The sequence below is a fragment of the Gouania willdenowi genome, chromosome 9 (assembly GCF_900634775.1).
Source record: "Gouania willdenowi chromosome 9, fGouWil2.1, whole genome shotgun sequence".
Classification (NCBI taxonomy): Eukaryota; Metazoa; Chordata; class Actinopteri; order Blenniiformes; family Gobiesocidae; genus Gouania; species Gouania willdenowi.
The window spans coordinates 25,509,584-25,526,869 of record NC_041052.1 but is presented as its reverse complement, the minus strand read 5'-3'; the positions used below and the strand labels follow the sequence as shown (position 1 = coordinate 25,526,869).

The 17,286-nt window shown below is 38.1% G+C and overlaps 1 protein-coding gene across 1 annotated transcript in view; it reads right to left on the bottom strand.

The window, feature by feature from the left end:
- si:dkeyp-14d3.1 (transmembrane protein 132C) overlaps positions 1 to 17,286 on the bottom strand; it is a 261,882-nt gene that overhangs the window by 16,944 nt on the left and 227,652 nt on the right. The window contains exons 5-6 of the mRNA XM_028458543.1: positions 12,362 to 12,505; positions 5,515 to 5,723 (exon numbers count right to left, since the gene is read on the bottom strand). Of these exons, the coding sequence (XP_028314344.1) occupies positions 5,515 to 5,723; positions 12,362 to 12,505 (353 nt within the window). The remainder of the gene's footprint in view (positions 1 to 5,514; positions 5,724 to 12,361; positions 12,506 to 17,286) is intronic.

Here is a 17,286-nt window from a genome sequence, read left to right as displayed (position 1 = left end):
GCTCTAGTCAGCTTCTGTCTTTCTCTCCAAATTTTGACCTTCAAACTCTTGTGTCGCATTGATGTCAGGCCAGAATCAAATGATCAGATGCGTAATTTACGCATTGTTCACATATGATAGTGTGCATGACACAACACTGCTCAGACCTGCTGGATGATGGTCGGTAGATCATCTTGAAATGGTGCTGATCGATTGTGTTGCAGCATTAACTCAGATCAATGGCAGATCAATACGACAGTTTCTGTTCAAATCTGCCTATTTTTCAAGGACTGATCATTTTTACATTTATATTTATTTATTTAGTTTTCTACATTATTAAATGTTTGTGCAGCTGACAGAGAAGTCCATCTACCTTCAATTTAGCCACCGCTAAAAAAGGCGGTCTCCACTACTTATGCACGCGTGCTAATCATTGCTGTGATCTTAGTGTTCCTTGCAGCGGGCCAGGAAACTAAAGGATTTAGGGACGCACCTGGTTTACCACCCTTTATTTCAGATCATAGTGAATCCGCCCCTTAGACGGGAAGTTTGGACAGAGGCTCAGTTTAAAGCCAAGATGAGCTGTAACTCCTGGCTTATGAAAGACGAGACAGCTGTGAAATATGTTAAAAAAAAGTTATGAGCTCGCAACTTTTTATCCTCGAGGATACAAAGGTTTTGGAAAAATAAAAAAGGCAAACATGTTTTATTTTCAGTTTCTGCTCTGCTGCTGATTCATTAGAGGAGTTATGGCCTTATTGGTGTAAAAGTTTGTACATTTTTTGTATAAGTGGGTTTTTGAATTCTGAAAGTTTAATGACCTTTGTGCATAACTTAGTACTCATTTTACACTGTTCTTGGTGCTGAAACATGCAGATTTGACAGCTGTCACTCAGAGTGAGAGGGATGTGCTCCGTAACGGGCAATTGTCCGTGCGTCTTTTGTGCCGATTCATCATTCTTTCATTAAACATTTAGGTTCATGGTTGTTTGTGTTCACGTATATTATTTACCCATTTAGTTAGTAAAAGGCACTTTTAAAAAAATTTATGACATTTTTGTCTCTCTCTTATTGCTGGAACAACACTGTGGCGTGTCTTCCAGGATTTGATGATTTACAAATTAGGCACTGGACATAAATATATATAATATAATTAATATTATTTGAAAAAAAATTTATCATTTTAGCTCTGGTGCCAGGCATACCTGTCAAGTTTTGGATTTGAAAATAAGGGAAATTTTCTGGCGCCCGCTAAGAGCTGTCCCGTCCGCCCAACCAAGCTCCAGTATCCTTTATATTTTAAGATATTGTACAAAAAATCTAAAATACCCACTTATCAACCACTTACTAAATACAATTATGTGATTAGAATCTGGTAGGTCGACCTTTACTAACAATGAAATGATGTGAAGATTCCTACTAGGGCTGGGCAATATGGACCAAAACTCATATCTCAATATATTTTCTCATAATGGTGACATATGATATCAATCTCGATAATTGTATTAAATAAAGTCTGTTTAGTAAGGCATCTTTTAATTATTATTACATTAAAATACGGGATATTTACGGGAAAATACTAATACGGGAAGATGGCGGGAAAGAGGGGTAAAATACGGGAGTTTCCCGGGCAAAACGGGATACTCCCTTTTGAAATCATGACAGAGATACCAAATGTGCCTTTATTGTTATTTCATCTCCTTTGCCTCTGCATGGAAGCCCAGCTTACAAAAGTACATCCTACAGTTTGATGTTGCTTATTGGCTCAGGTCCTGGTGGGCTTATGAAGACAGACCCAAGCCAATTCCCACCATCCGACATTGTGCCACTCACAAGGTCGCAGCTGTCGTCCCCTGATAAACTAAGACGGGTAGAAGACAGGGAGAACCAACAGTCTCTGCAGACCATCAGCACAGTTGCTGGCCTCAACAACTTGGCTGCACTCACTGATAAAAGAATAGCAGCACACAATTGGCACAGCAACAACCTTGACAAGCCACTGGTTTGGCATCGAATAAATGATAAACCTCTGTCGTTCAAAATGAAAGGACAGCAGAGATAATTAGAGTAGCCACACTTGTGCGTGGGAGGACTCTAACCCTACTTTAATGTTTTCACCCCTAACACGTAATTACTGCAGGTAGATAGCGGCTCCATCAACTGATGGATTTCAACTCAGTAATACAGCACAGCAGTGTTGGCAGAGGAGCTGCTAGTGATGAAGCCCCAGAGGAGACGTCTGACCTCCACACTGCCCCAATAATGTTCTGTCCAACTGACAACTGAGAGTTGTAATAGCAGGCCACCTCACGCCAGCTTTAATGACAAGCTGTATTGCACAGGTCAGCCATGTTGTTATCAGCCAAGATAGGACTGAGGTCAGGAAAAGACAGGAAGTGTTACAGTCACACGTCTCATCATTAGCTTATCTCTCAGAATCGAGTGGATGAAAAGACATTACTGGGAATAATTCTGATTCTATCAGGTAAGGTATGGAGTGAAGGGAAAGAAGGACCAATATCACTAACCCTTAAAGGATCATCTTCAAACAGATGATTGAACAACTTAACATTTGGCCTTTATCAGACACAAAAGCTCTCACAAACATCCAAATAGAAACCCACTCCTCATAGTTTTTGGAATATTTAAAAAGACAGAAACTCTTGGTTTTGCTGCACGGAGCATCATATCATATGCACTAATTACTGCAAAGAAACTTAATCTTCAACTGTGGAAAGGAAAAGACACCCCTTCTTTAAAAATGTGGGTCAAAGAACTCATTCACACACTACATTTAGAGGAAATAAGGCAAGCCATAAATGGCAATATGATTAAATATGAAAAAATCTGGCAAGCCTTGATATCCTTTCTTAGAGATAGCCAATATGTGCAGTCAATGGGAGGGCGTGGGAGGGGTAGGCATTTATTTTATTTGTTTAGTTTATTATTTTGCAACAAGGACACAAGTATAGTGAAAGCTAAATTTCATGTCCTTTTTCTGTTTGTTTTTTGTGCATATTATTGCTTTTTTTTGTGTTTTTTTTTTGTGTATGTTTTATAAAAGAAAGGCAGAAATTTGACTTAAATGACATATAGCCTGTTGCAATTCTTTCAATAAATATAGTTAAAACAAATAGAAATGCTGAAAATTCATAGTGAGTTAAGTATTTCATTTGAACAGAAATGTCCTCCATATTGTTACAGATGTTAGAACCCACTTAGTTTTTTTTGTTTTTATTTTCATTTAGCTCATATTTTTTTGTTAAAAATTACACATTTTCAACTACTACAGTTTTTCTCCGTCACTTTGGTACATTTCTCGAATCATCCTCGACATTTGCAAAACAGTAAGTACATTTCTCAAAACAATTTTTACAAATAGCAAAACACCATGGATTACTTGCAAATGTCATTCTCTTGCTCAAAATCCTTAGTTCATCTCTCAAAAGTAAATTTCAGTGTCATTGAACATGTCAGTGCCATCAGAATGACAAGTCCTTGTGTCATTGTGTATGAATAGGACAGTAAAATTGCTTAGTCATGTCATCAATATAACTGTGTATTCTGGAGGGATGATCTGATGTAAACTATGGCTCAAGTTTTGATGACAATTATTGTAAATTGGAGGTTACATCGTAGTGTATGTGCAGTTTGATTGCAAGAGACGACAAAATTCACATTCACGCTTTTATTGTTTGTACTGTAATTTGTTGACAGACCACATCATTGTGATACAGAAAGGCAAAGACAGCACTGCATAGTGCAAAGAAAAAAAGAAACAAAAGTAGAAACGTAAACATAGGACAATCTCCCTCAGTCTCTTCCTCTGTTTTGCCTGCCAACTCCTCCACCATGCAGCCTCACTCCTCTTCCTCTTCTCTCTGGCTGTTGACCCCATCCATTTCTTTCTTCTTCCATTGTCAGAAAGTGTAACATTGTGTTGTGCTCCGCCTATATATATATAGACTTGTCAGTTGATTGATTCATTAGAGAAAGTCAAGATTTATCTGGGAGCAATTTATCAAGTCAGGACAGCTTTAGAAAAAAAGTAATGGAAATGTATAGAAATATTCTTGACATATTATGACAAAGTGTTCAACCAATTTGCATGTAAAGACTGATACTATAAACTAATGCCTAAATGTTGTGGGGTGTGAGACTATTCATCAGAGACCTATTACAATACAGTTTGATCAACATGACGTAAGCAATTGATAATGTAGGAAACAGCAGAGTGTTGTATATAATCATTTGCATGGATGTACCAAAGCATTTGCAACTTGTTCAAAGAAGTGACACAATGATGTCAAGACTGAACAGATAGTTTTGACAATTTCAATTGTGTTCTGAAAAATGTACCAAAGTGACTGAGAAAAACTGTAAGACAGAATAATGTATATATAGCATTAGGCTCGTTCAAGATGCGGCTGCGGCTCGCCTGGATGATCGGTGAGAGTAGACGGGCGCAACGGGGCGGGGCTACAAATCTGCTGCCAACTCGGACAACTCTGTCAACAACACGGTGGCTGAAGTCGTGTTTGCTTACGTCCTCGAGAAAGAGTTAGATAGATAGATAGATAGATAGATAGATAGATAGATAGATAGAATGGTTCTTTTACATATTCACAAGCTGAAACCAAACGTTTCTCACCAGCCACACAGTGCAATAATGATAATATTAATTTATATTTGATTTTTCAATTTTTTTTGGAGTATTTCACTTGCTGCAGGGTTATTTCTCCAAGTTTTTCATTCATTTTTACTTTTTTGTTGTTGTTGTGGGTACCATTAAATGTGATGACTCGATAGTTCTGAACTCAGGAGATTGTGTACTGTTCATGATGGTAATACAGAGATGTACTGGAATTAAATTGGGCGTTTCATATCTTTTTGTCACTGAACTCTGATCCAATCATGTGTCAGTTCTCCGCTGACAAGTGGGCGTTTTCCCATCATGCACGGGGACATGTATCCTCTGAAGTTGCTCTTGGGGAATTGCAGCGGCTGACCCAGACGGCTGGTCTCGTTGGGGTCTCACAAGATTTCCGTGCCCCACGTGCCCATGACATCAGAGCAAGTCTGGAGCAAGTTGGACAGAAATCTAACCAGTAAGCACAATGCGTCTGCAGTTGGCTGTCAAAACTGCATCCGTCTGGCTCATCTAGAACGCGCCTAATGTAATTAAAGAGCAAACAGAAGTTTAAACCAGGGGCATCACACTTAGAGGAGGGGTCCAAATGGCTTTTTTTCCTACTTGGCTAAATTGGGAAAAATCCTAACCACAGTTTTATGAATTATTTTTGTAAAAACTCCAATCAACTTTGGGCAAAGCAAGAAATACCCAGATTAATAAAGCTTCACCTGTATTTTTTACAGTGTGTAACATCAATCCCAGGACCTGATTGGATGTTGCGACGAATCACATTTGGCACCCAAGCCTCGAGTTTAATACATGTGCAATAAACCTTTATGAGGTTCTGACCAATCCAGATGTAAGTGGTAAATTTTTGGATTTGGGATACTGCACGATTGTACCTGTGACCAGCATCCATAATTGGCACCTTCCACCCTTTGACCTGGCTTAGTTCCGTATCTGACACCTCGATCTGGAGAGGAAGACGAGGGATCCACACGTTGAGCTGCAGCTGTGCACTCAGGTATCCAAAGGTGAAGTTCACCATCATCTTCATCTTGCCCTTCATCTCTTTGCCATTGACAAAAACATAGTCACACCTGTCAGACACCTGTATGGGACAAGAGGGACGGATTAGGAGAAGCAGCAGTTTAATTGACGTGTGTTGGTGATTTTCATATTTATGTGATTATTGTTGTCTGGTGCTCTTAGTTAGAGTCTGTTTGTTAACAAACTTTGATGGTCGTGAGTTGACGTTCCACTGGGTCTCTTTTTCAGTGAAGGTTCTGTTTTGTTTTATGTTTTATTCTGCATGGGTTTAGGTTTTTTGTTTTGTATTTCTCCCAGTCTCTTTCTCTGTTTATGGGTTATAGTTCTTTATTATATTGCCTGTCTTGCCAGTGTGTAAGTGTCGAGGAATTGAGTAGTTTCTCCTGTTTCCAATCAGGTATTTCTCATTCTCTGATTAAGCTCACGACTGTAGGTGTTGCTAAACACTGTGCATTTGGTAGTCCATCGTCTTTGAGGTCTTAATTTCTCATTGTCCATTACCATATTTGTCCCCGGTAACTTATGGCTTATTTCTTTGAGTTGTTTTTTGAATTTTTTTTTTATTTAGGTTTTTTTGTTGGTGTAGCTTCATTTAAAAGAGTACCTGTAGTGAATTTTAACTCATCCAAAGATCACATATGAAACTAAAGGTTTAGTCGGATAACTTTCTTTAACAGTCTTTGTAAAGCAGCCAAGAGGAGACAAAAACCTGATCGCCAGGAAGCCTCCATCTTGCTCACCTCAGACGCTTTTATCAACGTCAAGCCGTTACATTAGATTTGTTGTGGCTTCGCTGATGGGTATACTTCTCTCATTGCTTTAGTATCCTCCCAGACTCATCCCCTGGTAACTCCACTCTCTCCTATTCACTCGTGTCACATATCATGATCTCCTTTGCGTCACTTATGTAAATAGTGCAATCGTCCGCTGGCTGTGGCTGCTCCGATGTGTAACAAGGGCTTGCAATAACAGATTTATACATGACAAATGTAGCATCAACTCACATTATTGTGCTGTCTATTGTATTTCATAAGAAAAATATGATTAAAGAGGAAACTCTAAGAAATCAGTTGGAACGTAATGCAAACACTTCACTAGAATCGACAACGTGACGTCACGTCTGGTGGGATATGGGAATGCATATATTTTGTTTATTGCTTATACATTAAACACATTTTATATTACATACATGACTAGCACAGGTACCCTTAAATTGATTTGCTTTGGCAAAGCTACTCCTGCTCCCTGCTTCCCTCTCTGCCTTTAAGCTCCTCCAAAATACTGGACACAGCTTCTCATGAAATGCACATTTAAGTTAGTTCATTATCAGTCTGAGCTACTGATACAGTACAACTGTAACTATTAAAAAAAAAACTGAAACATTCTCTGTTAGCGCCATTTCAAGGCTGAGGCACAAAGGACATGTTTGATCTGAAGGGAAAACAGGCTGCCATTGGTTTTATTATCATTCAGCCTTCAGCCAAAAGACCATCTAACAGATGGAAACTGGTGAGAGGAAAGTACTTGTCTTTGGATGAAATGACCAAACTCAAAGCCATCTGTTTTTTCAACTACTTCAGCAAAAATAAATATGATCCATATTTGTGCCATCCTACGATACAGAACTCTTTGTTTCTTTTACTCATTTTCTTTGAAGCGCCTTGTGTGATTCTTTAGTTACAGTTTTACTTCAGTGTTGTCCAGATTCGTCCCACACTGATTAAGATGCACAGGCTGGTCACCTCACATGTAGAAACACAGATGGGCCTCAGAGAGGGATTAAGTGACACTCACAAACACAGAGGTAATTAATCAGTGCATCTTACACAAAGTTATCCTGTTTGTGTCTTGGCAGTTTGTCAATCCTATTGATCTCCTATATATCATCATATAGCGGATGGCTTTGTCTGAAACCAGATGGAATTAGATGGTCTAGAGAATCCTGTTTTGTCCATATCCAAGTTTTTTCCTCAGCAGTGAGATAAAACTATATAAACAGTCATTCATCTTGAGACAGTGGCAGGAAACTCTCTGTGACCAGGAGGAATTTTTTTGTTTGTGACAAAGTTTGTTTTAAGCTTTCTCTGCCAGTGTGAAGCCAACAGAGTTTTTAGTGCTTAGTCATTTTCTTAGTTTTTTTTTTAATAAAAATGAGTTCATGGTTGAATGCAAGTAAGCATAGTGTCGGCTTGATTAAACAGTCATTACAAATGTTCCAGGTGAGTATTTTCTCACTGAATTATGTGGGGAGAACTGGATGTAAACAATTTACTGGAAGGAAAAGGTACGAATTAATTGTTTAATATTATTATTATTATTATTATTATTATTATTATTATTATTATTATTATTATTATTATTATTATTCAAACACATTTCCCCCAAACTTCCTAAGAAAAACAAATCTCAAACCTTTCCACATTTTTTGGTAAAAATCATAAAATGGTAAACTACTTTATAATTTACATTTGCTCACTGATGTTTTCATTTAGAATAAATTATTCCAAATTAAATTATTCGGAACTAAAGTGTTTTGCTTCGTGTTTACATGGAAATAGTAATTCTGAATTGAGGTTTACATGGAAAACCGGATTATTGGGCTTTATTCAATTCCGCTTTTGGTCTGGGGGTTGGGAAGTGTACTGATTGGAAGGGTCGCCCCTACACGTGACGTATTTATGTCTGTCGGGAAAAACACACAACAAACCTTTTCTTTTTGGCTACAACATAGAATACTACATGAGAACTGTTTTCACCTTTATTTTGATTATAGTTTTGAAGAAGCAGCTTGACAAAAACACACGGTTTCACTTTGTTTCGCGGAGCAGAAGAGAAGCAAGATAGAAGTCCGTACTTTGGTCAATCAAAGCCAGCGATTAATGCAACTCATCGCCACTATACAAGACGATTAGTGAAAAATAAACTTTATAATGATCCACGCATCATTAGTGAAGCTCTGTTGCTTCATACCCTGAGGAAGCCGTTTTGTTTGCCGATGTTTTTCTACCTTTGATAATTTCTTTACAATTTAACATTTTCTGCTTTTATTGACCCAATGATTGTAATGGGAAGTTCTGCTAATCGCACGTTCCTGTTTTTTTTTTGTGGTTTTCTGCTATATTCCTGCATTAAAAAAGAAAACATTTAAATTTTACTGTTTTTCTTCAAACTGATGTCTTTCACATTTTGCTATCTTACATTCTGCTGTCAATCCTCATCAAAAACTGTGTTCATTTTATAGAAATGATTCAGATTAGGGGTTTGCGTGCTTCTCTGCCTTTACTCTTCCTCTCTGTCCTCCTGTCTCGTCATCCACCACTCCTCCTTTCTCGCTCTTGCACCTGGTTGGCTGGGGGAGAGCCTGCGAGGGGCTTAGGTCCTGGTTGGTTGCAATGAAATGCGTAATTCGGATACGATCCAGATGAAAATTTTTGGGGAAATTGAGAAACCAATCTGACATAACTGTGTCAAATTTCATAAAGATCAGTCCATTGCAAACTGAGATCTACATTTTTGAGAATTCTCCACTGATGAGAAAACGTGATTTTTCAAAGTAAGGTTTATCTCGGGTTAAAAGTAAAAAAAATGGTTTTGTTTTTACATAATCCACAGACAGACAAATAAATAAATAAATAAACGCCAGTGAGAATCACCTCTTTGGCAGAGGTAATGACTTTTGATATAGTTAATAAGGATTTTCCAAATATCCTTGAGTATTTATTGCTTATCTTTAAAAATATGTCATTTTTTCAACTCAAGGATTGAACAGAATCTCTCTCAACTACCGAGAAAAAACGGGTCTGGGAAAGCTTTGTTTGTATCTATGGTTCTACTGGTGTAACATACAGTAAATACACCAAATATTTGTATCAGCCATTTACTATATGGTATTAGTTCTAGATTGGTGGTTTCCCAGTCATGGTCCAAAGTAGTAGGACAGCTGTGGCTACAATAGTAGCTTACCACCACTGTGTGTGGCGTGAAAGAATAATGCAGTGATAGGCGCTTTGAGTGTCAATAAAAGGCGCTATAAAAACCTAATGCATTAAGATTATATGATATCACTTGGCAGATTCTCATTCAAGGCACTTAATTAGTATGATCTAGCATTGGTTGATTTATCAATGAACTAAGGAGTTCTGAAATGATGCCTGTCCTCAAACTGTAGTTTATCATTAAGCATTGAGAAGGCATGAAGGAGTGCATTTCTTTAGTTTAGTAGGAGTCTGAAGTTCAGCTATTAAATATTATGTAAATGTTAAAGGATGTTTAAATATGCAGCTTTTCATCACTTTGGCAGCAGACAATAAAATGACTGATCTGCTGATTACAACGTTTTCCCAGCAGAGACAATAACAATAGAAGCTGACATCATCCTCGCGAATAAACCTTCTTGAATCCAGCAAATCTTTAATGTAACGTTCAACATGAGAGACATCCTTGTTTCAACTAAAAACACATATTAGAAAAACATTTTTAAAAAACATACAAAATTGGACTTGATATGCCCTGCTTCTTAACATGCGAGTCACGTTAGATGGAGGGCAAATCTGTCTCTGTGAATTTTACACTCCCTGTCAACCTGTTTCTCAAAGTCTCATATGCAGCCAGGAAGAAACGGTGCCACATTAATCAGACACATTAGGAGGCTAACGGGAGTATACTTACAAAAGCCATTAGGGCTGTCCCTGGTACTGGCCCGGGAAATTAACTAATCACCAGAGGGTTAGAATCTACAGCAGATGTGCATGGTGGTAATAGGAGGCACGCAAAGGGGTCTGAGTCCATCTATGTTTGGTACACAGAGAAGGCCTGTCAGAAGCTGTTAAGACGCTCAGACTTTTCTGCAAAAGCGGCTCAAATCTGTACGCAGCACACAGCGACTAATGATAACAGGGCTGGATTGGACAGCAGGGATTTTTAAATAAACAACTGTTCAAAAATATTTTGTCATTTGTGCAAGATTCGATTTCAGAACAAAAATGACAACCAACAAAATACAAACACTAAAGCAAGTATACATTAAAGGAGTACATTTTTAGTCATTATTTCACATGTAAATCAACATGCAAAGTGCTGAACAATACCCACAATTAAAAATGACAGGTTAATTATACCGGAACATTTCAGCCAAAACGGAACACAAATAACAAATACTTGCAGGAAAATGCATCAAAAAATACAATCATATCTTTGACATCACTAACTCTATAACTCTGAAAGTAATACAATTCAATGACATTTCTTATATTTATTTTTAAAAAATTTTATAGGATAGAGTAAAGAAGAGAAGAGAGAGAAAAATGATAGATAAAAGAACATGTTAAATCATCAACATGAGACAGAAAAGTGCTCAGTGCATGAAAAAGAAAGGTATGTTACATGTATGTGATAATAAAGTGGTTTATGTCATTAGAATAAAATAGTAATTGTTACCCCTACCAAGGAGGTAATATTTTTAATCTGGTTTTATTTATGTGTTTGTTTGTTTCTTCCAAGAATAACTATTATTGTGGTACTACCACCTTATAAAGTCCATACCAAGCATAGATCATAATTCATATACAACAATTTCCTTACTTACTACTACTAATTCTGAGGTTATTGAGGGAAAACTCTTAGTTAATGGCTTACTGGTTGTATAATATGGCCATGCAAAGGCATTAATAAGTATTTGAAGAGTAAGTACACCCCTGCCTTCTGCTGACCTGCCACTAGGCGGGAAATTCCAGCGCCTTATCGAGAGAGAGTTGCATCAACTCCGTTCACTCCAATGATTTATTTTTTTTACAGCGATGGCGGCTCATGGAGCCTCACAAATGTTCCCGGAAGTGAGCAGTTTACTCTTGTAGCCAATGGAGCTAGAGCGGATTAGATGGTTTGTGATGCACTTTTAAACAGTAAGATGTTATTATTATTATTATTATTATCAGCGTATCTAAACCCATTAACGTGTGCATTAAGGCACACACACGTCCGCGCACACGCAGGGAAAGACAGGAATATGCACACTATGTGTCTGTAAATACACACATAGCTTGATGAACCCTCTGATTAGTGCAGAATCTGCTCTTTATAGACGCACACAGTCAGAAACAGCACCGCAGGAACGCACGCAGCACTAGACTTCCTTAGTGAGGCTGTCAATCAATGCTTACTGAGGGCTGTGAAACCCTCTCCCTCCTCTCAGCTTTTATAGGAGGGGCGGGACCAACAGTGAAAGTTGATGACGCAGGGGAATGTTAAAGAATCCGTTTCAACCAATAGCAAAATTCACTTGTGATAGGCGGCTTTCAACCCTTAGTGGCCAGTATATCTGACATTTTACAATTAAATACGCAAAATTAAAACACTTTTACTAAAATGTGAAGCGTGGGACTAGGAACAATCAACAGCACTACTTAATACCCTAATACATATGTATTTAGCTGAAAAAAGTGGGTTTGCGCTGTACATTTTAATAATGACTAAGTAAGAGTCAATATGTTGCTAATTAGCATGCTAAAAAGCAGCTATTTAATGGTGAATAGGTGTACCATAATATAAAATGTTACCATAAATATATATTCCAGGATAATGCTTGATTTAGCAGGTTAAAGCTTCATGTTTGCAAATTCACAATGGAAAAATATTGAATTCGTCAATAAAAAAAGAACCTAAAATATGAATTTCATTATTTTATTAGTGATTCTTACTCACCTTCACCACATCTTCATCGGTTGAGACACATTTGACGGCCTCTGAAACATCGGTGACAGTGGCATCCACTCCAACCATCACCACTTTAACTGGGACAGCCACTGTTTTTCCCGTCAGGATGGCTGTGTTTAAAATCTCAGTGTCCTGAAGGCAGAAAATGAGAGCAAATTAGTAAAAGCTCTGACAGGTTTCTGATCCACCCTATAGCAGGGCTGTAATTATCAGCTCAGAGTGAACAGGAGAGGTGTGACCTTTAAGTGATGTTGAAAATGACCCAAGGAGAAACGTTACGATTGCCACTCAATTAATGATTACTGGGCAAACTGCTGTGAAGCTCCGACTCCAACCAAAGGATACAAAACTGACATCACAGCTTCATACCTCCAATTGTTCTATAGCAATACTTTGCTGATCTATTTACAGTATCTTTATACAGGCAGACGGAGAGAACATGCACATTATGCTTTGAAAAGCCAAACGGTGGATTCAGAATAACCTTTCTGAGAGACAGGCATAATAACCTCTGTCTTCCTCAGAGCTCAACATTATACACCTCTAACTTTCCAGAGAAAAAGGTCGGGAGGGTGGGTCAAGAGAATGGCTCAGATGAATGATTAGGCGCGGGTGTAGCAGGTTGTTTAATCATCCTCTCTTGTTATATGTTTCCGCTCGAGCGTGACAGAGTGGACCAAGCCAACTGAGATTGTGTTACATGGCTGGCGTGGAGAACTGCTGCGCTGTATTGAACTTGTTTTACCCAAAAGAAAATGGACACTTTATGTTAACTCTCCTATTATCCGCAAATATTACTAACACATTTTTTCCTTGGGGTCAATCTGACCCAGGGATATTTGCCACGAGAAAAGGATTTTCAGAAAATTGCTGACCAGATTTTTGTGTCGGGCACTTTGTTTATTTGTTGAATACATAAATAACCCCATAATAATAAAACCTTGACCTATTCTCTGGCGCCACCATCAGGTCAAACTTTTAAATTAGAATGACTTTATCTTGAATAATTTTCTTCCAAATCTTCTCAAATTATTATTAATGACCACAAGAGTATGAACAGTATTGCGTTGGGTTGTGGTGATGATATGACCTTTCCTGCAGCAACACCATCAGGTCAAACTTTCTGTTTTAGAGTTAGTGTATCTTGAAAATCTAAATCTTTTCTAATTCGAGGTGTACATTTATGACTCTCACAGAATGAACTATATTAATTGATGTTGGTGACACCCCTTTTCTCCCATGAACATATGCCTCAAAATCAGGGTCCTGCTCAACACAATCTTCTGCCTCAGACACATTCTCCTCTATGTCACTTTCACTGTGAAAGAGCTGTTCAAAAACCTCATTGATAGTAAACTTTTTTCCTAGAGGACAGACACGTTTTACACAGCTAAAACAGCTTTGGGTCCAACTGACCCTGGCGGAACACCAATGTGTGCAATATGTGTTCAGCACATTGAAAGATATCATTGTGATAACTTTATGCTTAATCAAATGTACCCATCAAATTAGAAAAAGTTATGAAATATGAAGCAAAAAAAGTAAGCTATTATTTTTGAATGATAAACATTGAATGGGTCACATTGCTGGACATTAACTTGATAAAAGTTTGATGGTTTTTTTCAGAGGTTCTTATGTGAATCACCAATTACTGCCTAGTCTTTTTTAAAGGCTCACTATAAAGTGCATCAATTGCTATAATTTTCTTCTTAAGTTGAGTTTCTTTCAGTAAATCACCTCACTGGTCTGGAGAGCCGTAGTTCTTCTAGTTTAATGGTACAGCTTCATTACACAGAACACAAATCTTAACCTTTCATTACCGATGCTCCTACTGTCACAACCAAGACTGTTGTCGTGGAGGATAATTGGGGCCAATTAAGATAAGTCTGAGGTAACTTGAGCTCTGTAATGTCACCAGTGCACAGTGGGTTGTTGCTTTTACTTATTATGCCAAATAAATTGCTCTTTAATTGCACTGATTGCATGGAATCCTGAAAACAGCAATGATCAGATGCTCCAGGGGTCAACAAATTCATATCAGTCGTACCGTTAAGCAAACATTGCATTCTTGCAATCTGTGCACTGAAATGACTTATTGCTTTTAGTAAAGCATAACAATAGTCCCTCATTGAGTTTTATTGTGCTGTTGGCAGGCTGTTACAACAACACCCTATTCCAGTTTCTCCAAATTACAATAGATAGGTGCCTGAAAGCATGTTATTCTTTTATTGTTGAAGCTTTGTCAGTTCTCAGTACTTTTAGCTACTAGCATATATTTTTTTAAATTAAATGTCACATTTGCTAAATCTTGACAAGCGTGAACAGGACAATTTTACAATAACTGGATTCTTTATGTACATCCCACTCACAAGGGGAATTTGAACACTCCCCTCTCAGCTGGGTTTCTAAAGATCTCTTGACGTGTTTATGAGTCTGCAAACCAGACTTATTCAAAACCTAAAGAAAAGAAATGATTGAAACAAATTGTTCAGCTTTAGAATAAAATTAATTCTTGTGTATTGCTTTAGCCAGGAGACAGCAATAAATCACAAAAGACTTGATCTTCAATCGGTTTTCATTATCTTATACACTGGGGCAGTGATATATAGCATTATAAACCCACTTTCATACTTGAGTGCTGACTTTGATTTAATTCACTTTAAAATTGAGGAGTGCTGTAAATTAATTCTGCATCTGCTGGGATTTTGCCATCTCCAAAGGACCATCAGTGATACATGATGGGGTAAATGGTTGGGACCTGGTGAAAGTGGAGGTTAATGTTTAATTACAGTAGCAAGACATGACCAGCGGACAGGATCAGTGCTTTGCAGTAAAAAGCTTCAGCAAGATACTACAGTGATGCATTATTGGTGCTCATGCTTCCACACAGACACAATTAGACGTTTACAATTGCGTAAAGATGTGAGCGTGAACGTCACTTTACACAATATAAGGATGGCATCTGTCATGCAAAAAACATCTGTGGTGCTATAAATATTGGGAGGTGGAATGCAAAAATATCATTTTAGCACACGCAATGTAATTTGTTAAATGTCAAAATGTGTTAGATTTGTGTTTTGTGCATTTCTTCACATTATTTGCACCTTTTATCAACTGCATTGGATATCATGCTCAGCAGGCTAACACACAGCACGTACAATCTTTCAGCTTTCATGATTTTTATTTAGGATCTTAGTAAATCAGGCCCATAGTTGAACCCTGATGATTTCGTCCAATAAAGCACTAGGTATAGAAGCAAAAGCAGCCAATAAAGCAGGGTACACCTAAAACGACCATGTTTTGGTTTATCAACATTGGTTTGTAAGGTTTATATAGGCTCAGGTGGTAGTGGGTCGTCTTCTGATCGAGAGGTTGGGGGTTCAATCCCAGTACCTGACTATGTGTCGAAGTGTCCTTGGGCAAGACACTGAACCCTAAGTTGCTCCCAGTGGTCGACTAGCGCCTTGCATGGCAGTCTGTCCCACTGGTGTGTGAATGTGAGAGTGATTGGGTGAATGAGCTGATATGTAAAGCGCTTTGGGACTGCTTCAGTGTGGTTATAAAGCACTATATAAATCAAGTCCAAGTCCAAGTCCATTCATAAACCTGTGGCTGTAGACACAACACAGCAGCCATATGCCCTTTCATATCCCCTAAACATTAAATCGGGGGCATTCACCTTTATTGATCATATTCTGTATTTTAATACAGATATGAAATGTGTCTTCTGCATTTAACCCATCCCTGAGGAGCAGTGGGCAGCCATTTTTGCGGCGCCTGGGGAGCAGTTAAGGGTTAAGGGACTGGCTCAACATCCCACAGTGATGGCTCAGGTGAGATTCGAACCGGCAACCCTCCGATTACAAGCTCAGCTTCCTTAACCTCAAGGACACCAAACCCTATATATTCCCTCTCTTCCATTTAACAGGTTTTGGTGGTGTCTTAAACATCTGGCAACAAAGGCCAAGCTTTAATTGTTTTTTTTTTTTTAATGTGACCTATTGTGTGTTTGCCCCATTGAATCTCACAGATACAATTCCTAGTGTTGAAAAACTGTTTGTAGGTTTTATCAGGGCTCTTTCAGTGAGCATTCAGCTCATTTCTAACCAAGGTAATGTGTTCTGAGCTGTAATTTCTGTCTTTGTCTCGCTTGGATCTGAAAATAAGTGAGATTTATGGTGTTAGGGTGTGTGACACAGCCAGCATGAGAAGTAGCTAAGCTGATTGTAAAGCCTTTGCCTTAGTAGCACGCTAACACCTCCACAATCTGACTCTTTGGTGTGCCTGGATGAAGGAAAATGAATGTTAAATTAGGCAATGCGCAAGGTAACTACTGGAACCTGGAGACAAAAGGTAGAATACATCTACAGAAAATATCCAAATCAAGTGCTTTTTTTTATTATATCCTCATTCAATTGTGGTCATATATAAGAATGAGTCATAGATCATAAATATTTTTGTCATTGTTTTTTTTCCAATTCCATAAAACATTGAACATGTGAAATTATTTCGCAAAAAAACAACTATGCTAAAGAAAATGTTAATGCGAACACGAGTACATGGATTTTGAATTACAGGGTGTTGAAAATAAATGCCACTCAACTGGGGATATTAAGCAGACTAAAGACTATATGTCCTTTCATCAGTTCTTCTCTTCACATTGTGCGATGCTCAATATGGCACTTCTTCTCTGCTATTCCAGTGGGCGTTTAATTGGCTAGAAGCAAGAAACATGGAAGGAGAGTGGGAATAGAAGCCTTGGTAGCACCATGCCGAGCGATTCATCACTGCATGACAGCACATTGAAGTGGTGGGATGGTTGTGAAGCCAATGCACTGCTTTTTAATGATGGTCTCTCTCTCCTCCTCTTCTCACTCCTGCTCCTCAAAGAAATCACCAGTTATTCTGGTGTC